The sequence below is a fragment of the Pelobates fuscus genome, chromosome 9, assembly GCF_036172605.1.
Source record: "Pelobates fuscus isolate aPelFus1 chromosome 9, aPelFus1.pri, whole genome shotgun sequence".
Taxonomy (NCBI): domain Eukaryota; kingdom Metazoa; phylum Chordata; class Amphibia; order Anura; family Pelobatidae; genus Pelobates; species Pelobates fuscus.
Window position 1 is genome coordinate 104,623,655 of NC_086325.1, and position 23,823 is coordinate 104,647,477.

The following is a 23,823-nucleotide window of genomic DNA, read 5'->3' on the forward strand; positions in this document are numbered from 1 at the left end:
ATCTCAAAAGCAAAACTAGGGGCCAATGTATTCAATAGGATTTGTTTTATGTGAATACTTTGAGGGGAAACAGGAAAGCCCCCCTCCCCCCCAACATAGATATAACATGTAACAGGGAGGTTCAGATGTATTTCCATAACAAGCCACTTGTTAAAGTCATGAGCATCAATCAGCTAACAGCACAATTTTGGGACCGTAACATTTTTCAGTTTGACATTGCGCTTTACAAAATATCCCATCGTAATTAATGCAAGCTTAAACAGCAAATGGCTCCAACGAGCTACAGATATCAATTCTTATGTATACCTACCCTATTGGACTCCATGCCTGACCGTCCATGGAACTTGACAGTTTTCAGACGTGCTCGCTCTTTTTTCTCAACACTGCAAACAAAGTAGTTATCTTAGTATATGTATGATAACGAGAGATACCCTTATATTGTTTGGAGTGGGGAAACATAAAACAGTGGAGGTTGGGAGATGGATATATAAGTGTTGCTGGTAATATTAGGATTTAGATCATTGAAAATGCAGAGTGTTCTCCTCACCGCTTCTTGCTGGGGATGACGCCGATCTGTTCACTCTCCCCATGTGGTGTCACCAGTCTTGCTTGCCACCATTCATCATCAGAAGCATTGATAACATGCAGGATATCTCCATAAGAGAAGCTCAAGCCTTGGCTAGGTAGGCAACTGTCTCGTGATCGATCATAATCAAATAGTGCTCTAGAGAGGAAGGAAAACAATTTAATTTACTTAAACAAAAGAAATTCCTGGCATTTATAAGGTGTCCCTTATAATCTAAGGGAGTGAAGGGTTTTACTTGTAACATTCCTCCCAAGGTGGAGTGAGTAGATGAGACTCAAGAAGTGTCAAAGAAACTGGTGGAACCAGTTATAATAATAATAATAATAATAATACAGCAAAACAAACACATTTACACTGAATAAAACAACCCAAGATAGCAGTGACTTTTTTGTGTTAAGTATTTATTTTTTTAACACAATTTTTTAACACAATTAAAATAAATATAGTAATGTAACCAAGAATTTATTTAATATCAATCTTCAGTGCACAAATTATAAAACCAAGATTTCTGTGTGTCTTGTATTACACAAATGTCAAAAACAATAAGACTTGGAAACAAAGAGACACATACCTGACATAGAGGGACCTCTTCTCACTGGTACGGAGGGACCCAGACCCAGAGCTCATACTGCTGTTCATCATCTGTTCTCGGAGGTCATGGATCTTTGACTCGAAGCGACTATATTCTGTAGGATAAGAAGCATTGAAATCTGAGGGTCAGGAGTCAGGCAGATTTTAAAATGGAGTAAAGAAAACACAAGCCCTTCCATGGGAACTAGGGATGGGTGGAAAGAATTTGTAGCATATCATAAACAAGTGACAGTGGATTCTTGCACAAGCTGTAACTCAATTTCAAACCTTGCAGTGGCTGGCAAGGCTGTGTGCTAAACCTTTAACCCCTTAAGGACCAAGCTTCTGGAATAAAAGGGAATCATGACATGTCACACGTCATGTGTCCTTAAGGGGTTAAAGAGACACACAGACACTAAACATGTGCGGCCTTACATCTTACATGTATATGAATATTCAGCTTCCTATAAAAGTACTACAGGTTCATATTTACTCCTTATGTTTAAATTGCCCCTACCTTTGGACAGGTTCCAGAAGTCATACAATTCAGAAACCTGGCTAGTGTCACAGAGACACAAGAAAAAACAATGACTGACTTCTAGAGCTAGAGGGCCACTGAATGCATGCATTAAGGAGCACCCAGGAAGTGTCAAACAATCTTGGTGATGACTTCCATCTAATGCTGGTGGCAGATACATTTTTACTTACTCTGGAAAACATTACAGGGCGGTGAGCACTGGAGGTAAATAAAACAATTCACCTCACATCTCTGGGTTACCAGTGCCACCATCTTACCAAGACATGCGGTGCTACACACCTGATGGAAATACTCTTCTCAGGACGTGTGCATCGCGTGCATTGATTCACTGATTCAATGCAAGACTTTGCTCAATTGCATTGAAAGCCAGACCGGGCCAAAACAACCTTCCATTTGATACAAACCAAATGTAAAAAAAAACATGGCGCACCCAGCTAATTTAACCCCTTAAGGACCCAACTTCTGGAATAAAAGGGAATCATGACATCTCACACGTCATGTGTCCTTAAGGGGTTAAAGAGACATCACACCCATAACACAAGCAATGTTCTTTGAGCCAACTCTCTTTCAGCTGCACCTGTGAATCTGTTAACTCTTTAATGATCAATGACAGTCTTTGCCGTCATAACAACCTGTTCTGTAAGGATTCTATTCCAAAATGGAGTGAACCTCTCATTTACCTATTTTAGGGCCAAAGCTAAACAAGTAGAACATTTCAGTTTAGCTCAGGAAGTAAAGCACAGCACAGCATTTGGTCCTACAGGTGTTAAATACAGGGTTTATTTAACATTAAGAAAACAAACCATTACTGTGCATCAGCTCTAAGCTAAGTGCCTTAAAGTCACAATACACGCTGAAAAGCTGGGTAGACTAGTAAGATGTAAGCTGTAGATAGGCAAGGAATGTATCTGCAAAACACTGATCTACATTCAACCCAGCTATGTATCACTGCTGATAAACTACTGTCCTCTGCTTAACATTGCAGCCGTGTTTAACCCATGAAAGGTCATTCAGTAATTCACTAGAAGCAATGTGTTTTCCATTCTTCAAAGGATTAAGAAATTCAGGGCCCATTAAATTTCAGTGTATGCATTAGACAACACTCATGTCAGTATAACCACTTCTCTGTCAGATATCCCATATAACAACAGATAAAATACACCTACTACTCACTTACCGACCGGGTTCCGTTTATATGACACAGTCGTAAAATAAATTGGTCGATAAGTGAGGATGTGCTACAGAGCATGCGCACTAGTGCAGGTTTATGTTCGGGGAAATTTACTCGAATGTAGACATACGCACCAGAGCAGGGAATCCCTCTAATCTATATTTAGGGAAAATTCCCCGAACATAGACCAGCTCTCTAACGTGGGGAATACCTTGAATCCACACTCTAGAGAGCTGGTCGTAAGTGCGAGCCATCGTAAAGCAAGGATCACCTGTATACGGTACAAAACGCCTATCAAACTATTTTTCTCTTACATCATATGTGACATTAGAATACAAAGCATAAATCTTGGCTCCACAACCGAGTTGCACTGGCTTAACTAAATGAGGCAAAAAGTTTTGCCATATATATTTATTTTATAAGCGAACTATAAAATTACGATAACTTTGTGGGGTGGGGTGGATATTGAGGAAACTGGCTTTCAGGCAGCAATGATGGTAAATCCAGCCCTGACATGGATATAAAATCTCAATATTTACAAAGTCTTCATTTTCATTTCTTCACTTATGCAAACCAGGTTATATAGTAACCATTTAGACATCCTGGCCAGAAAGAGACTACTGACCCCAGTATGGGTCCAATACTCGAATAAAAACAGTGAACTATGTATTTACCACCAGAAAAAAACTTAAAGAAACTATTTGGTTCTACGTATAGGCAATAAGCTAGTTTTAGAACTTAACTAATGTTACTGTTACACACACACAAATACATATACATATATACAGTTGCAAGAAAAAGTATGTGAACCCTTTGGAATAATATGGATTTCTGCACAAATTGGTCATAAAATGTGATCTGATCATCATCTAAATCACAACAATAGACAATCACAGTCTGCTTAAACTAATAACACACAAAGAATGAAATGTTGCCATGTTTTTATTGAACACACCATGTAAACATTCACAGTACAGGTGGAAAAAGTATGTGAACCCTTGGATTTAATAACTGGTTGAACCTCCTTTGGCAGCAATAACTTCAGCCAAATGTTTCCTGTAGTTGCAGATCAGACGTGCACAACGGTCAGGAGTAATTCTTGACCATTCCTCTTTACAGAACTGTTTCAGTTCAGCATTATTCTTGGGATGTCTGGTGTGAATCGCTTTCTTGAGGTCATGCCACAGCATCTCAATCGGGTTGAGGTCAGGACTCTGACTGGGCCACTTCAGAAGGCGTATTTTCTTCTGTTTAAGCCATTCTGTTGTTGATTTACTTCTATGCTTTGGGTCATTGTCCTGTTGCAACACCCATCTTCTGTTGAGTTTCAGCTGGCCTTAAGTTGTCCTGTAAAATGTCTTGATAAACTTGGGAATTCATTTTTCCTTCGATGATCGCAATCCGTCCAGGCCCTGACGCAACAAAGCAGCCCCAAACCATGATGCCCCCACCACCATACTTCACAGTTGGGATGAGGTTTTGATGTTGGTGTGCTGTGCCTCTTTTTCGCCACACATAGTGTTGTGTGTTTCTTCCAAACAACTCAACTTTGGTTTCATCTGTCCACAGAATATTTTTCCAGTACTGCTGTGGAACATCCAGGTGCTCTTGTGCAAACTGTAAACGTGCAGCAATGTTTTGTTTGGACAGCAGTGGCTTCCTCTGTGGTATCCTCCCATGAAATCCATTCTTGTTTAGTGTTTTACGTATTGTAGATTCGCTAACAGGGATGTTGGCATTTGCCAGTGACTTTTGTAAGTCTTTAGCTGACACTCTAGGATTCTTCTTCACCTCATTGAGCAGTCTGCTCTGTGCTCTTTCAGTCATCTTTACAGGACGGCCACTCCTAGGGAGAGTAGCAGCAGTGCTGAACTTTCTCCATTTATAGACAATTTGTCTTACCGTGGACTGATGAACAGCAAGGCTTTTGGAGATACTTTTATAACCCTTTCCAGCTTTATGCAAGTCAATAATTCTTAATCGTAGGTCTTCTGAGAGCTCTTTTGTGCGAGGCATCATTCACATCAGGCAATGCTTCTTGTGAAAAGCAAACCCAGAACTGGTGTGTTTTTTATAGGGCAGGGCAGCTGTAACCAACACCTCCAATCTCATCTCATTGATTGAACTCCAATTAGCTCTTGGAGATGTCATTAGTCTAGGGGGTTCACATACTTTTTCCACCTGCACGGTGAATGTTTACATGGTGTGTTCAATAAAAACATGGCAACATTTCATTCTTCGTGTGTTATTAGTTTAAGCAGACTGTGATTGTCTATTGTTGTGACTTAGATGATAATCAGATCACATGTTATGACCAGTTTGTGCAGAAATCCATATCATTCCAAAGGGTTCACACACTTTTTCTTGCAACTGTATAATATTTTTTTTCTTCAAATCATAGTTTCTTGGATTGCTCAATAACTGTAAGCAACGGCATTCTTCATTTGTCTGTATATAGAAAACCCTCAGACAGGTACAGCTTCCATCCCCATCACACCAGGCTATTAGATATCACCCCATTTGCTCTGACACAAAAAGGCAGAGATCAGCACCTGAGTACACTGTCAGAGTCATTTAGGCAAGAAGGCTACAAGGAAAGGAAAATATCAAAGAAAACTTCACCCAGACTGGTCACTCCATCCAAAACCTCAGGATTAAAGTTCTTAAAGGGAATTTTAAAGACTATAATAAATGAAAGACATTTGAAATGAAAATGATCACACATTTCAACACACACTACCAAAACTTTATATAAACACACATCTTAATGTCTTACATAGTTCTTTTCCAATATTCTCGTTTCTCCTGTATTGGATCAATATATATATATATATACATACATATATGCAGCTATTTACTTGCATGCCCTATTTTTTTTCTCTTCAACTAGCTTATTGACCCTCCTCTGGCTATTCTCAGCCAACCTGCACCTTTCACTTTCAGGCACATCTTCTGCTATTTATGACCCCCCCCTCTCTAACATCAGTTGTTTTAAGTGTTTAACTCCAATTGATCTGTATTGCTTCTGACCTGAAGAAGAGAGTAAAACTCTTGAAAGTTTGTGTTTTAAATATTATGTTAGTCCAATAAAAAAGGTATCATTGCATACTGCAATACTCTGGTATTTTGGCATCTTGTCTACTGGAGTAATACGGCTAATCCAATCTACACTATATACACACACACACACACACACACACACACACACACATATATATATATATATATATATATATATACACACACAAAATAAAAACAGAAAATCCAGCGCACTCCATTGCCGACAGATTTAGTTAGGTGTTTTCGAAAAAAAATTAACTTAATCTGTCAGCACCGAAGTTGCTGTTTAGGGGATAATGCAGTGCGCTGGATTATATAGACCTGCTCTCATGGGAGTGCAGTGATCCTGCCATTCTAACCCTGCAACACTAATTTTACAGAAACTGCAGGGTTAAATCCACCTCTAGTGGCTGTCTATCGTACCGAAGCGTTTTCTTTTCCAAAAACTTGGTCTGGGAATCAGGCTAGTAGCATTTGTTTGGACGAGCGCGTTTGATTGCACATTCATAATTTTCAATAAGAGGCCATGAATTGGAGAACGCAGGGAGCATTACTGGAGGTGTAGTTGGAGGCTGCAGCAGATGAGAACAGGTGCTGGAAATAGGGCGAGTAATCATTACTTAAAGGACCACTATAGTGCCAGGAAAACAAACTAGTTTTCCTGGCACTATAGGGTCTTTAGGTTCCCCCCACCCTCAGGGTACCACTCCCGCTGGTCTCAAGGGGTTAAACTCTTACCTTTCTCCAGCGCCGGGGAACTCTTCTCCTCCTCCTGATGTCAGCACTGAATGCGCATTCAGATAGTCCATTGGAAAGCATTTCTCAATGCTTTCCTATGGACGTCAGCGTCTTCTCACTGTGATTTTCACAGTGAGAAGCGCCTAAGCGCCTCTAGTGACTGTCAGAGACAGCCACTAGAGGCTGGATTAACCCTAGTGTAAACATAGCAGTTTCTCTGAAACTGCTATGTTTACAGCTGCAGGATTAAAACCTGGGGGACCTGGCACCCAGACCACTTCATTTAGCTGAAGTGGTCTGGGTGCCTAGAGTGGTCCTTTAACTTTTTTTTTTTATCCAAAGAGGGTTGGACAGAAGGGATCCCATAGTCCCGAAATAACTTCTTTGCGGGACTAAAGATTCCCATTAAGGTGAGAAGTCATGTTTTTTTTACAGGCCAAGAACTTTAATTTCTTTAATTGTACTTATCTGCCCAATAGATATATGGTTTTATTCTGTTCTAAGCAGTAACTAACCACACAACACAGAACAGCCACACTGCAAATTATTTACTATAGTTTCCCCAAACACAAGGTTGTTTTATTAGGTGGATTCATTTTATTCCAAGTTTTATAACCATTCTTTTGTTAGAGCATTAATACTCCCCCCCCCCCCCCCCCCCCCATCACCACCACTACAAACACCAAACAGCTGCCCAGGAAACGTTGTGGTTTATGTGAGAAACTAACAATACCCAGACACTGATTGAGCTATATCTCTATATTCTGGCAAACTGTCTACATGGCTTGGTTTTAGATTTCTCTTGCTAATGCTGGGTCCCTCATCGAGGCTTGCAATTCATTCATTTGCTTTCTGAAGCCATGTCCTCTTTGCAGTGATTTAGAACCTCTACTGGAAAACCAAGGATCAATTAGGCAAACATATTAAGGTCCTGAAAGATTTTTTTTTTAACCCCATAAGAAAGGTTCCAGAAAGCTAATAAGAAAAAAAAAAAATCTGGAGGAAAAAAGGGAGAGAGGTTCAGAAAAGGGTAAAAGGGTTGCTGAAAGGCAGGAGGAGTTAGCTTCTGACACTGATTATAAAAAAAATAAAAAAAACAGCACAAAACAGATGCCGAATTCTCGAAAAGCCTATGCATTAATCTGTGGCCTTGTACCATTATACAGAGAAACCTAAACTGTTCCACCTCGTAGGGATTTTGGCCACATCATTTTGATTATTACATACTTTTCCCTCTACTTTCTTTTTGCATTAGTATGTCCAAGGTATGGCATGTGTCAAGAAAAACAAATTAAAAAGTGACACTAAGCATCAAAATAATTTTAGCCTAAAGGAACAATCCAGATCGCAAAGCAGTTCGGTTAGTTTTATATGTGTCCTATTTAATTTTAAAGGAAGTGTAGATTTAAAAAAAAAAAAAAAAAATGGCACTTTTATAAATAAACGTTGTTACAAACCCTCAGCTATCAAACAACTGGTCCTGTTACCTCCTGGTAGTTTAGTTAAATGCCTGAGCACCTGCCTTACATACCGTTTTTGTGAACGGGGAACTACTGATTGCTGCATTCCTGCCCAATGGCACGGTGTGCTTTTAATAATTGCATTGCAGAAACTGTATGTCGCTGGGGACAGGAAGATCTGGCGTTGGAGAGCAACCTTTGGGGTTAAACCATTTGAGAATGGTTAACCCCTTTCAGGTAAGATAGCATCAGGGACCTCTGGGCACCATAACAACTTTATCTTGCCTATACACTTCCTATAAGCTACATTTGTTTTGCTGCTTAGAGTGTGCATTGGTGCTTAGAGTAACCCTTGAAATTGAGTCTTGCCAACTAGTGATATACATCTAATTCACCTGGAGAGGGGGAGAGGGTGGGAGATTCTTGTCACTATATCTACTACAATATGTACTGTTCCTTTAAAAGAAGGATAAAACAACCTACTATTAAAAACAGCAATATTAATTGGAGTGATAATACTGCACTAATAAGCTTCCCCTGATCAAGTGATCTTTGACATAGGAAATTATGCAATAAATACATTCTACTTGCAAAATTGACAGATCATTTTGAGAGAAAAGATATGAATGTGTGAAAGAGCTTGTTAGGCGTTACAAGACATTTAGCTCTTCACAAAGCCAGTCCTGAACTCAAAGTGGTAGCCTTAACTGCCATGCCAATTGTTTATAGAATTAGATGAATACATGTAATCTGTATATTTGCTAACACAATGTTAAAGTAAACTCCAAGCATTGTGATGTAGTGGTTATGGTGCCCCTTCATTGTAAGCAGTGAAACTGTTTTTGCATGGTTCCTATTACCCCCAGGTGCAGCTTCCTGCCTGTATTATTTCTCAGACCCTGGCGAACACCAGGTAAGAAGTAAAACAATTCTAAAATGGCTTGACAACTTACATAACCACTACACAGAATGCAATGTTGCTTGGGGTGTTCTATTAAGATGAAATGTTCTACTCCTTCAAGTGACACCAGGTTATGACATGACAGGTAAACTGCAAGTTATCATTAGCTCAATCACAAAATTGACAGAGTGTGGGGACGGACAGTAGCCAGACCTGCGGTCACAGATTAGTGCAGATTTCCTACTTTAAAGCCAGTGCAGAAGTATCTCCATTCTTTATTTGGATACTTGGCTACATTTAGTTTAATATAACAATATGAATGAAGCTATTAAGTAGTAAAAGCTGCAGAAGTGAGTGAGCTTCTACCATTAGCTTGGCTTTACCATCACTCATTTATAAGGAAACCAATTGTCTTCTATGCTCACACCAGCCGTACAAACGCTCTAACAGAAAGAGACAGGCCGTACCAGCCATTTAGACTAGCACAGCTAAACACCACATTATGTACACTAGTATGAATGCAGTGAAAATGTAAACACTTGCATTTTTTTTTTTACTTTTTCTTTCAATCATTAAAGGACCACTATAGGCACCCAGACCACTTCAGCTCAATGAAGTGATCTGGGTGCCAGGTCCATCTAGGACAGTGATGGCGAACCTTTTTGAGCCCGAGTGCCCAAACCGCAATACATGCCAACTTTTTTTTCCTTAAAGTGCCAACACGGCAATTGTGTGGGGGGGGGGGGGGGGGGGGTGCGTGTGTGTGTGTGTGGGGGGGCGTGTGTGTGTATGAGGGGTGCTGTGTGTGTGTGTGTATGAGGGGTGCTGTGTGTGTGTGTATGAGGGGTGCTGTGTGTGTGTGTATGAGGGGTGCTGTGTGTGTGTGTGTGGGGGTGCTGTGTGTGTGGGGGGGGTGCTGTGTGTGTGTGTGGGGGGGGTGCTGTGTGTGTGTGGGGGGGGGGGGGGGTGCTGTGTGTGTGTGTGGGGGGGTGCTGTGTGTGTGTGTGGGGGGGTGCTGTGTGTGTGTGTGGGGGGGTGCTGTGTGTGTGTGTGGGGGGGTGCTGTGTGTGTGTGTGGGGGGGTGCTGTGTGTGTGTGTGGGGGGTGCTGTGTGTGTGTGGGGGGTGCTGTGTGTGTGTGGGGGGTGCTGTGTGTGTGTGGGGGGTGCTGTGTGTGTGTGGGGGGTGCTGTGTGTGTGTGGGGGGTGCTGTGTGTGTGTGGGGGGGTGCTGTGTGTGTGTGGGGGGGTGCTGTGTGTGTGTGGGGGGGTGCTGTGTGTGTGGGGGGGGGTGCTGTGTGTGTGGGGGGGGTGCTGTGTGTGTGGGGGGGGTGCTGTGTGTGTGTGAGGGGGGTGCTGTGTGTGTGAGGGGGGTGCTGTGTGTGTGGGGGGGTGCTGTGTGTGTGTGTGAGGGGGTGCTGTGTGTGTGTGTGTGAGGGGGTGCTGTGTGTGTGTGTGAGGGGGTGCTGTGTGTGTGTGTTTGGGGGGTGCTGTGTGTGTGAGGAGGTGCTGTGTGTGTGAGGGGGTGCTGTGTGAGGGGGGTACTGTGTGTGTGTGTGTGTGAGGGGGGTGCTGTGTGTGTGTGTGAGGGGGGTGCTGTGTGTGTGTGAGGGGGGTGCTGTGGGTGTGTGAGGGGGTGCTGTGGGGGGGTAGGGGTACTGCTGGGGGGTAGGGGTACTGCTGGGGGGGTAGGGATACTGCTGGCGGGGTATGGGTACTGCTGTGGGTAGGGGTACTGTGTGTGGGGGGTAGGGGTACTGTGTGTGGGGGGTAGGGGTACTGCTGGGGTGGTAGGGGTACTGCTGAGGGTGGTAGGGGTACTGCTGAGGGTGGTAGGGGTACTGCTGAGGGTGGTAGGGGTACTGCTGAGGGTGGTAGGGGTACTGCTGAGGGGGGTAGGGGTGCTGTGGGGGGGTAGGGGTACTGTGTGTGGGGGGTAGGGGTACTGCTGGGGTGGTAGGGGTACTGCTGAGGGGGGGTAGGGGTACTGCTGAGGGGGGGTAGGGGTACTGGTGAGGGGGGGTAGGGGTACTGCTGGGGGGGTAGGGGTACTGCTGGGGGGGTAGGGTGCTGCTGGGGGGGGTAGGGTGCTGCTGGGGGGGGTAGGGTGCTGCTGGGGGGGGTAGGGTGCTGCTGGGGGGGGTAGGGTGGTGCTGTGGGGGGTAGGGGTGCTGCTGGGGGGGGTGCTGGGGAGATGGGGGTGGTGCTGGGGAGATGGGGGTGGTGCTGGGGAGATGGGGGTGGTGCTGGGGAGATGGGGGTGGTGCTGGGGAGATGGGGGTGGTGCTGGGGAGATGGGGGTGGTGCTGGGGAGATGGGGGTGGTGCTGGGGAGATGGGGGTGGTGCTGGGGAGATGGGGGTGGTGCTGGGGAGATGGGGGTGGTGCTGGGGAGATGGGGGTGGTGCTGGGGAGATGGGGGTGGTGCTGGGGAGATGGGGGTGGTGCTGGGGAGATGGGGGTGGTGCTGGGGAGATGGGGGTGGTGCTGGGGAGATGGGGGTGGTGCTGGGGAGATGGGGGTGGTGCTGGGGAGATGGGGGTGGTGCTGGGGAGATGGGGGTGGTGCTGGGGAGATGGGGGTGGTGCTGGGGAGATGGGGGTGGTGCTGGGGAGATGGGGGTGGTGCTGGGGAGATGGGGGTGGTGCTGGGGAGATGGGGGTGGTGCTGGGGAGATGGGGGTGGTGCTGGGGAGATGGGGGTGGTGCTGGGGAGATGGGGGTGGTGCTGGGGAGATGGGGGTGGTGCTGGGGAGATGGGGGTGGTGCTGGGGAGATGGGGGTGGTGCTGGGGAGATGGGGGTGGTGCTGGGGAGATGGGGGTGGTGCTGGGGAGATGGGGGTGGTGCTGGGGAGATGGGGGTGGTGCTGGGGAGATGGGGGTGGTGCTGGGGAGATGGGGGTGGTGCTGGGGAGATGGGGGTGGTGCTGGGGAGATGGGGGTGGTGCTGGGGAGATGGGGGTGGTGCTGGGGAGATGGGGGTGGTGCTGGGGAGATGGGGGTGGTGCTGGGGAGATGGGGGTGGTGCTGGGGAGATGGGGGTGGTGCTGGGGAGATGGGGGTGGTGCTGGGGAGATGGGGGTGGTGCTGGGGAGATGGGGGTGGTGCTGGGGAGATGGGGGTGGTGCTGGGGAGATGGGGGTGGTGCTGGGGAGATAGGGGTGGTGCTGGGGAGATAGGGGTGGTGCTGGGGAGATAGGGGTGGTGCTGGGGAGATAGGGGTGGTGCTGGGGAGATAGGGGTGGTGCTGGGGAGATAGGGGTGGTGCTGGGGAGATAGGGGTGGTGCTGGGGAGATAGGGGTGGTGCTGGGGAGATAGGGGTGGTGCTGGGGAGATAGGGGTGGTGCTGGGGAGATAGGGGTGGTGCTGGGGAGATAGGGGTGGTGCTGGGGAGATAGGGGTGGTGCTGGGGAGATAGGGGTGGTGCTGGGGAGATAGGGGTGGTGCTGGGGAGATAGGGGTGGTGCTGGGGAGATAGGGGTGGTGCTGGGGAGATAGGGGTGGTGCTGGGGAGATAGGGGTGGTGCTGGGGAGATAGGGGTGGTGCTGGGGAGATAGGGGTGGTGCTGGGGAGATAGGGGTGGTGCTGGGGAGATAGGGGTGGTGCTGGGGAGATAGGGGTGGTGCTGGGGAGATAGGGGTGGTGCTGGGGAGATAGGGGTGGTGCTGGGGAGATAGGGGTGGTGCTGGGGAGATAGGGGTGGTGCTGGGGAGATAGGGGTGGTGCTGGGGAGATAGGGGTGGTGCTGGGGAGATAGGGGTGGTGCTGGGGAGATAGGGGTGGTGCTGGGGAGATAGGGGTGGTGCTGGGGAGATAGGGGTGGTGCTGGGGAGATAGGGGTGGTGCTGGGGAGATAGGGGTGGTGCTGGGGAGATAGGGGTGGTGCTGGGGAGATAGGGGTGGTGCTGGGGAGATAGGGGTGGTGCTGGGGAGATAGGGGTGGTGCTGGGGAGATAGGGGTGGTGCTGGGGAGATAGGGGTGGTGCTGGGGAGATAGGGGTGGTGCTGGGGAGATAGGGGTGGTGCTGGGGAGATAGGGGTGGTGCTGGGGAGATAGGGGTGGTGCTGGGGAGATAGGGGTGGTGCTGGGGAGATAGGGGTGGTGCTGGGGAGATAGGGGTGGTGCTGGGGAGATAGGGGTGGTGCTGGGGAGATAGGGGTGGTGCTGGGGAGATAGGGGTGGTGCTGGGGAGATAGGGGTGGTGCTGGGGAGATAGGGGTGGTGCTGGGGAGATAGGGGTGGTGCTGGGGAGATAGGGGTGGTGCTGGGGAGATAGGGGTGGTGCTGGGGAGATAGGGGTGGTGCTGGGGAGATAGGGGTGGTGCTGGGGAGATAGGGGTGGTGCTGGGGAGATAGGGGTGGTGCTGGGGAGATAGGGGTGGTGCTGGGGAGATAGGGGTGGTGCTGGGGAGATAGGGGTGGTGCTGGGGAGATAGGGGTGGTGCTGGGGAGATAGGGGTGGTGCTGGGGAGATAGGGGTGGTGCTGGGGAGATAGGGGTGGTGCTGGGGAGATAGGGGTGGTGCTGGGGAGATAGGGGTGGTGCTGGGGAGATAGGGGTGGTGCTGGGGAGATAGGGGTGGTGCTGGGGAGATAGGGGTGGTGCTGGGGAGATAGGGGTGGTGCTGGGGAGATAGGGGTGGTGCTGGGGAGATAGGGGTGGTGCTGGGGAGATAGGGGTGGTGCTGGGGGGGTAAGGGTACTTCTGGGGGGAAGGGGTGCTGTGGGGGTAGGGGTGGTGCTGGGGGGGGTAGGGGTGGTGCTGGGGGGGGTAAGGGTACTGTGTGTCAGTATCCCCCCCCCTCCCTCCTTATTACCTTTAATGAAGTGGGGTGGGGGGGGGACACATCCCTGGTGGTCCGGTGGTGGTACCGTCATCCCTGGTGGTCCGGTGGTGGCAGGCTGTGCTTCCGGTTCGGGAGGCAGGGGGAGGGATCTGTGATGCTGATCCCCTGTCCTCCCGCGCGATGCTGTGTGGAGCGTTGCCATGGTAACGCTCGGCAACGCTCCACACAGCATCGCGCGGGAGGACAGGGGAGCTGCTGCAAAGATCCCTCCCCTGCCTCCCGACCCGGAAGCAGAGTAGGCGCCTGCCGTTTCGGGCAGGCAGGTGCCTACTCTGCAGTGATGGCGGACCTGTGGCCGCGTGCCCACAGAGAGGGCACGGCGTGCCACCTGTGGCACGCGTGCCATAGGTTCGCCATCACTGATCTAGGATTAACCCTGCCTGCTGTAAACATAGCAGTTTCAAAGAAATCTCATTGACAACCACTAGAAGCGCTTCCACGCTTCTCACTGTGAAAATCACAGTGAGAAGACGCCAGCGTCCATAGGAAAGCATTGAGAATGCTTTCCTATGAGACTGGCTGAATGCACGCATGGCTCTTGCGGATGACGGCAGAAGGAGGAGGAGATACCCCAGCGCCGAGGGAGCCCGGCGCTGGAAAAAGGTAGGAATTTAACCCCTTCCTCACCCTAGAACCCGGCGGGAGGGGGACCCAGAAGGTGAGGGGGACCCAAGGACCATATAGAGCCAGGAAAACGTGTAGGTTTTCCTGGCACTATAGTGGTCCTTTAATGTAAAAATCTAGGGAAAAACTATACAGATAACCAATTGTATTCAGATATCTAATGACTCGTAGGGATAATTGTGCAGCACATAATATGCCTGACAGTGTATGTATGTGAATATATATATATATATATATATATATATATATATATATATATATATATATATATATATATATATATATATATATATATATATATATATATATATATATAGTATCAGGAATTTCCCCAAATAACATAGCAAAGGTTTATTCACTAGAGTGACTTGTGAACGCTAAACGGAAATGCAAAATATATGCAGAAATAGCCAAATTAAAAAATTAGACAAAAAGAACTGAATTGAAAACAAATGTTAATTTTCTGTTCTCTACGAGTAGGGTTTTTTTTTATATAAATCCTAAATTGAACAGGCACAGTTATTTAGGCTCTAACTTTATACCAATCAATCTATAAATGTTTCAGAAAAATTATGACACGCTGACCACATGTGCCGACCTCACAAAGCACAATCCCTCACAACATCCATTAACAAATAAGAATCACACTGTATGTAGGAAAATGTCCCATAACACTGGCATCATATGCTGACCTCACAATCCACTGGCAGAAGCCCAGCAGCTACAGGTGTATGTGGAGCAGACCACATACACCTCTTCAGCAGGTTTGGTATCAAAAAGGTAGGAAGGTGAATGAATTGAATTAATTGCTGGGCATTCAAAGTGAAATTTAAAATTTTAGACCAAAATAACCAAACTGGAACCAAAAGATGACTTTCCAGTTCGGCTACTTTGGCCTTAAATGTGAAATTCACTTTGATTTCTCAACAATTCTACCCCACACCGGGTTTCACTGTTTGTAATGGGAGCAAACTGTATGTGATAGATCTATTGTTGTGCATTTTAATGAAAGGAAATATACTGGCATGTCTATATACTATACTTATCATTAGCTTGGTATCGCGGTGTATCCATATGTATTGTGTACACAGAAGTTGTATTTAGTCCCTCCAACTAGTGAAACCAGCTAACCACAGAGAGAAACTTGACACCTCTGTCCCGAAACCAACCCAATGCAGATCAGAAAAAGAAAGCGGATAACAACATACAATACCCCATTCGCTTAATGAAAAAAATATTGGACTTTGACCCTTTCCATCCCCACCCTTTCTCTGCAGAGAGGGAGGGACTCTTGTATCATCAGATGCTTTTGAAGGCTTTCTTTACTTAAAAAAAAATAACAAGCATACGTCTTTACTCCTTTACAATGTAGAAGTACTTCCATACCAAGATCAGTTTACCATGCAGTCTGAGATAATGCTGCTCTCTGCGTACAATACTGTGACATTCGCATGATGTTCTCCATTTCTTGTGATGAGCAGTCACTTGCAGAAGTACTCAACTCTAGCACACAACACAGACGCAAAACCATGTACTTGTAAGTATGAGCAAAATGGATGCCTGACTGCGTGTCAACACGAACTAACACTAAACAGCCCATGCATTCACCAAACCTATTTTTGCTAGAAGCATTAATATAGCTAATTGAGCATAGATGTGGCATTTTCTATTGATACACACACACACACACACACACCTTACAACTAGGTATCTTCTAATATATATTACATGAATTTTATTTATTCATTTATGGTTAAGATTACTGTTGTGGTTCCTTTAATATATCTGCAGCAGCAGGACATTGTTGCTCTGGTGCGCGCAAAATGAATGGGAAGATACTCCAAGAGAGCAGCACCTATTTACAGTTGCTGCTAATATGTCAGGAGGGGAGTTGTTTCTGACACGATAGTGTTTAACTATTTAGGTGAGCGCTCCAATCGAATAGGAAAGGTGATTTTACTTACCTTTTTCCCCAGACCGCGCAGGTCTCACCATGGCTGAAATCATCGTATAATAGTATATATACATATGTGTTCAGACCCTTTGCTATGACACTTGAAAGTATTCAAAACCCCACCCCATTTCTCTGGATAATATTTGAGATGTTTCTACACTTTATGCATGTTGTCTTACTCCAAGCTGTATAGGCTCGAAAGCCTACTACCAATTAAGCATATTAGGTGATGTGCATCTCTGTAATGAGAAGGGGTGTGGTCTAATGACATCAACACCCTATATCAGGTGTGCATAATTATTAGGCAACTTCCTTTCCTTTGGCAAAATGGGTCAAAAGAAGGACTTGACAGGCTCAGAAAAGTCAAAAATAGTGAGATATCTTGCAGAGGGATGCAGCACTCTTAAAATTGCAAAGCTTCTGAAGCGTGATCATCGAACAATCAAGCGTTTCATTCAAAATAGTCAACAGGGTCGCAAGAAGCGTGTGGAGAAACCCAGGCGCAAAATAACTGCCCATGAACTGAGAAAAGTCAAGCGTGCAGCTGCCAAGATGCCACTTGCCACCAGTTTGGCCATATTTCAGAGCTGCAACATCACTGGAGTGCCCAAAAGCACAAGGTGTGCAATACTCAGAGACATGGCCAAGGAAAGAAAGGCTGAAAGACGACCACCACTGAACAAGACACACAAGCTGAAACGTCAAGACTGGGCCAAGTAATCTCAAGACTGATTTTTCTAAGGTTTTATGGACTGATGAAATGAGAGTGAGTCTTGATGGGCCAGATGGATGGGCCCGTGGCTGGATTGGTAAAGAGCAGAGAGCTCCAGTCCGACTCAGACGCCAGCAAGGTGGAGGTGGAGTACTGGTTTGGGCTGGTATCATCAAAGATGAGCTTGTGGGGCCTTTTCGGGTTGAGGATGGAGTCAAGCTTAACTCCCAGTCCTACTGCCAGTTTCTGGAAGACACCTTCTTCAAGCAGTGGTACAGGAAGAAGTCTGCATCCTTCAAGAAAAACATGATTTTCATGCAGGACAATGCTCCATCACACGCGTCCAAGTACTCCACAGCGTGGCTGGCAAGAAAGGGTATAAAAGAAGAAAATCTAATCTGATCTGAACCCCATTGAGAACCTGTGGTCCATCATCAAATGTGAGATTTACAAGGAGGGAAAACAGTACACCTCTCTGAACAGTGTCTGGGAGGCTGTGGTTGCTGCTGCACGCAATGTTGATGGTGAACAGATCAAAACACTGACAGAATCCATGGATGGCAGGCTTTTGAGTGTCCTTGCAAAGAAAGGTGGCTATATTGGTCACTGATTTGTTTTTGTTATGTTTTTGAATGTCAGAAATGTATATTTGTGAATGTTGAGATGTTATATTGGTTTCACTGGTAAAAATAAATAATTGAAATGGGTATATATTTGTTTTTTGTTAAGTTGCCTAATAATTATGCACAGTCATAGTCACCTGCACACACAGATATCCCCCTAAAATAGCTATAACTAAAAACAAACTAAAAACTACTTCCAAAAATATTCAGCTTTGATATTAATGAGTTTTTTGGGTTCATTGAGAACATGGTTGTTGTTCAATAATAAAATTAATCCTCAAAAATACAACTTGCCTAATAATTCTGCACTCCCTGTATATCTATACAAAACTGGCATTAACTGAACATGCTGAAAGCAATCACACTCCTATCACTCCCACTGGCACAGCGTGGGGAAAAGTGCGAGTAAAAACACCTTCCTGCGATTGGAGGGGGCAGGTGCCTAAACGCGCACACACTGACAGGCACGCACACACACTGGCTGGCACACACTCTTGACAGGCTCAAACATTCTGACAGGCTAACACAAACACACACACTTACATGTTTGTTTTAATTGAACCTCACTAAGCCTCCCTACCTTTGGGAGAGCTGAATGGGTCTTTCCCTGGGGCCGCTATCTTACTGTGTGCGAGGAAGCAATAATCTTACTGTAGCTCCTCTCTGCTCCCTCACGCTTCGTAGTGATGCCGGGGCCGGAGTGACATATTTCAGCTCCCGACATTCATATTCCGGCTCCTGGTATCATTAAATAGGAAGAGGTAGCAGAGAGGAGCTGCAGGCAGAGTACTGATCCCACGCACGCCGCCTACATTGCCCCTACAGGCGGCCGGATCCATGCTTCCTAATAACGTCCGCCTCCATCCTCCTCACGGCGGCCGGCTCAATGCTGCCTTAGCCGGCTGCAATATTCCCCACGGATCTAGCAAATCCCAGGCGCCAAGGCAAAATTTCTAGTCGCCATGGCGACCTGGCACCTGGGATTTGTCGAGCCCTGATTTAGTGAATACTGGCAGAACCCATAATCACTCTAGTCCTACTTAGAAGAGTTCCAGGGATCATGTGTGGAGATGGGAGAAACTTGAGGAAGAACATCCATCACAGCCTTTATGGCAGGTTGGCAGGCAGAAGCCTCTCCTCACAGAAAGACACATGACAGCCTGTTTTGATTTTGCAAAATAAGTACCTAATGGAGTCTCATACTATGAGAAACAATATTCTCTGGTCTGATGAATTGAAGATTGAACTGGTTGGTCTTCATTCAAAGCGTCGTATCTCGAGGAAACCATACACATGCTTCACTGTTGGGTTTTGTGCTGGTAATAAGCAGTGATGGAGGCATAAAGCTTTAGGGGTGTTTTTCAGTGTTAAGGCCTGGGAGACTGGTCAGGGTTGAGGGAAAGCTAAACACCGAAAAATAAAGAAATATCCTTAATGAAGAACTGGTCCAGTGCGCTCTGGGCTTTAGAAAGAGCCGAAGGTTCACCTTCCAATAGCACAATGACAGTAAGCACACAGCCAAGACAACACAAGAGTGGCTCAGTCAAAACCTGGACTTGAAACTAATTGGAAAATCTCTGGAGAGACATGAAAATAACTGTCCACTGACAGTTCCCATGCACCCTAACAGAACCTGAGAGGACCTGTAGAGGTGAATTGCAACCTTTGCACCCCTGGATTGGGTAGGTTGTGCATCACATACAAGGAGACTTGTGGCTGCCAAAGGTTCTACACCCAAGTACTGAATTAAGGGTCTGAATATTTATATAAATGTGATTTCAGTTTTGATCTGTTTCATATATTTGCAACGGTCTTAAAAAGTGGTTTCTGCTTTCCTATTATGGGTTATCACGTGTAGATTGGAGAGTAAAACATAACAATTTTAACATAAGGTTGCAGCATTAGAATGTCAGTTTATCAATACTTTCTGAATGATGGCAAAACATTTTCTCCCTCACTGCTTGACACTACCTTAAAATGTCTGACAAAACATTTGGGAAGAAAACAAGGGCAAAAAAATCTTTCACTTACTCACTAGCAAATCAGAGCCTGCTGTACATGAACTTCATGAATTATAAACAAAGTGAGATCTACCCCAGTGCAACGATGCACTTCTTGATCTAGTCCTCATGAGGCACCATGTTATGTTCTAGAGTACATTCAAATAATATTGTTTAATGTACACAAAGTTAATTACATGTTTGGAGAAGAAAAAGGTTTTCCTTTGCCCTCTACACTTCCTGCTTTGTCTTACAGCAGACAGAGAATCGAGAAACGATGGAATGTAAATGCAAAAGGTCAAATCTTGTCATCTGCCTACAAGAATATTGTCAAATGTTCATTCTAAAGAGAATCTGTATATACCTAAAAGTTTCCACAGCCTCTTAAATATTTACATTCCTGATACATTTTAGCTATAGTTACCTTTTAATACTAAATACATATTTGCAGAATTCGCCATGGACAGCCACATGTGACTTTCCCCTAAAATTATACTAAAACTAAACAAAACACTATTTACCGAGCTTTTAATGGCTTCTCCAACGCTAGTTAATAGAATAATACCCAATGGGCATTATGCTACATGGCAATTCTCTCAGAGAGAAGCCTCTGATTAGACCATTGTACTGGCTAAAGGCACATGCATGCACTTTAAGCCAGGAAAAGGAGTGGGACGGAGGGAGGGAAAGGAGAAGGGATGGTAATTAAGGAATAACGGAGGGAGGGGAGAAAACAATGTCATTTTGCCAGCATGCAGTGCACGCTGACGACAGACATAATTTATGCACAGAATTGACATTAGGCAGCCTGGAACAGCTTGCAAGTTGTCCCCATCACACAATTAAGAATATCTCTGGATGTGCAGTGTTTCAAGCAGAAATACTGCACATCCAGACACCTACCACCATGACTACTTCAAAGAGCAGAAGTGGTCATTGGAACACTTCTACCGATAACAATTTAAGCGTAACTAGGTTTCTATGGGGGCAAAAGTATATGGTCACGTTCATGCCTGTTTGGCAATGGTTTAACCCAGAAGTTAGAACTTGGGCTCCAGCTTTTACTCCTTTTACCTGTGCAGACTGAAAATAGCCGATGATTAGCCAAGACGTCAGATGATGTATGTATGGACCACTGTTGCCTTTATAACAGCTTCAATAAGCTTAGATTTTATAGGGGTGCAAGTGTTCTTTTAAAGGTGACAGAACATTAGAGCCATGTGTCTACTGTTAAACAGCTGAGAATCAATTGGTCACTTTTGGTCTAAGCCAAATGCGGGTAGAGAACTATGGGAGTTGTACTCCAACAACAGATAGGCAATCAACCACTCCACCACTGCTCTATAGCAATACCTAAATAGCAGCCCCCAATATACAGATCACATGAACATCACTGCAAATCACAGCAGGACATTCCAAACTATAATTCTTATTTCAGTGCAATTTCTCCTGCATTCTTCACATGTATATACAGTAGCCACAGACAGCATACCATATCCATATGTAGTGTTTAAGAGTATGTAAGCCCAAGTCAGTGAATGGATTGAGGAAAATATAAGACACTCATTCAACAGTCACTGAAAATTCTAAAATAACACAGGCTACAGTGAGTTACTGTATATCACCTTGCACATAGATGAAGTTTACCATCTGGCACGAATCCAGCTCGGTATGATTAGGTTGGTGATCAACTACTGGCTTTGTACCTACAACCGTTAATCTGAGTTTACTGGCAAGCTGAACACTACTAGTGAGCATTGGGAATGGGGAATAGGCTCTTCAGCCAAGACCTATAATTGTGGCATTAACTGTAACAAAACAAATTCCTTGTTCTAGAATTTTAGCCTTTCAAGAAATCATCTTCATCATGCAGACAGAAACCATATCTTGCGCTGTTTTATTAATCCAGTTCCTAGCATGGAATTTAGCTGCAGACCAAATGCCTTTTTATGCTCATCAGTCTGTACAAACCACAGTCATTACATTCTTGCTGATCTATAAACACAACTCCCTGTTCATACGTGGAAAATTGTCACCTCCTCTATACTTTATATCTTGCAGTGGCACCCTTGGCGACTGTGACCTGAGGTCTAACTATCAAGAAGTATATTTTAACCACTGGGGATGGGGACCCACATCTGGGTCACAACACAATGCACCCCTGCCCTCAGTTCAACTGAGTGAGGTCCCTCTCATTCACTTTCATATAGGCACAGCTCCCAGTCCCACTAATCACGCACACAGAAAGGCTCTCATTACTCTACATACAAACAAAATAAACTTCAGGCAGAGCTCCCTCTCTGCTCTCCATACAGTGCTCGCCCTCTCTGCTCTCCATACAGTGCTCGCCCTCTCTGCTCTCCATACAGTGCTCGCCCTCTCTGCTCTCCATACAGTGCTCGCCCTCTCTGCTCTCCATACAGTGCTCGCCCTCTCTGCTCTCCATACAGTGCTCGCCCTCTCTGCTCTCCATACAGTGCTCGCCCTCTCTGCTCTCCATACAGTGCTCGCCCTCTCTGCTCTCCATACAGTGCTCACCCTCTCTGCTCTCCATACAGTGCTCGCCCTCTCTCTGCTCTCCATACAGTGCTCTCTCTCTCTGCTCTCCATACAGTGCTCTCTCTCTCTCTCTGCTCTCCATACAGTGCTCTCTCTCTCTCTCTGCTCTCCATACAGTGCTCTCTCTCTCTCTCTGCTCTCCATACAGTGCTCTCTCTCTCTCTGCTCTCCATACAGTGCTCGCCCTCTCTCTGCTCTCCATACAGTGCTCGCCCTCTCTCTGCTCTCCATACAGTGCTCGCCCTCTCTCTGCTCTCCATACAGTGCTCGCCCTCTCTGCTCTCCATACAGTGCTCTCTCTCTCTCTGCTCTCCATACAGTGCTCTCTCTCTCTCTGCTCTCCATACAGTGCTCTCTCTCTCTCTGCTCTCCATACAGTGCTCTCTCTCTCTCTGCTCTCCATACAGTGCTCTCTCTCTCTCTGCTCTCCATACAGTGCTCTCTCTCTCTCTGCTCTCCATACAGTGCTCTCTCTCTCTCTGCTCTCCATACAGTGCTCTCTCTCTGCTCTCCATACAGTGCTCTCTCTCTCTGCTCTCCATACAGTGCTCTCTCTCTCTCTGCTCTCCATACAGTGCTCTCTCTCTCTGCTCTCCATACAGTGCTCTCTCTCTCTCTCTGCTCTCCATACAGTGCTCTCTCTCTCTCTCTGCTCTCCATACAGTGCTCTCTCTCTCTCTCTGCTCTCCATACAGTGCTCTCTCTCTCTCTGCTCTCCATACAGTGCTCTCTCTCTCTCTCTCTGCTCTCCATACAGTGCTCTCTCTCTCTCTCTCTGCTCTCCATACAGTGCTCGCCCTCTCTGCTCTCCATACAGTGCTCGCCCTCTCTGCTCTCCATACAGTGCTCGCCCTCTCTGCTCTCCATACACTGCTCGCCCTCTCTGCTCTCCATACACTGCTCGCCCTCTCTGCTCTCCATACACTGCTCGCCCTCTCTGCTCTCCATACAGTGCTCTCTCTCTCTCTGCTCTCCATACAGTGCTCTCTCTCTCTCTCTGCTCTCCATACAGTGCTCTCTCTCTCTCTGCTCTCCATACAGTGCTCTCTCTCTCTGCTCTCCATACAGTGCTCTCTCTCTCTGCTCTCCATACAGTGCTCTCTCTCTCTCTCTCTCTGCTCTCCATACAGTGCTCTCTCTCTCTGCTCTCCATACAGTGCTCTCTCTCTCTGCTCTCCATACAGTGCTCTCTCTCTCTCTCTCTGCTCTCCATACAGTGCTCTCTCTCTCTCTCTGCTCTCCATACAGTGCTCTCTCTCTCTCTGCTCTCCATACAGTGCTCTCTCTCTGCTCTCCATACAGTGCGCGCTCTCTCTCGCTCTGCTCTCCATACAGTGCTCTCTCTCTCTCTCTCTCTCGCTCTGCTCTCCATACAGTGCTCTCTCTCTCGCTCGCTCTGCTCTCCATACAGTGCTCTCTCTCTCGCTCTGCTCTCCATACAGTGCTCTCTCTCTCGCTCTGCTCTCCATACAGTGCTCTCTCT

General features: G+C 46.3%; 1 protein-coding gene across 8 annotated transcripts in view; it reads right to left on the reverse strand.

Moving 5' to 3' along the window:
* DLG3 (discs large MAGUK scaffold protein 3) overlaps positions 1–23,823 on the reverse strand; it is a 287,539-nt gene that overhangs the window by 10,912 nt on the left and 252,804 nt on the right. For all 8 annotated transcript variants that reach the window (XM_063432262.1, XM_063432261.1, XM_063432259.1 and 5 more), the window contains 3 exons: positions 1,158–1,272; positions 548–724; positions 311–383 (listed from right to left, as the gene is read on the reverse strand). In XM_063432262.1, the coding sequence (XP_063288332.1) occupies positions 311–383; positions 548–724; positions 1,158–1,272 (365 nt within the window). The remainder of the gene's footprint in view (positions 1–310; positions 384–547; positions 725–1,157; positions 1,273–23,823) is intronic.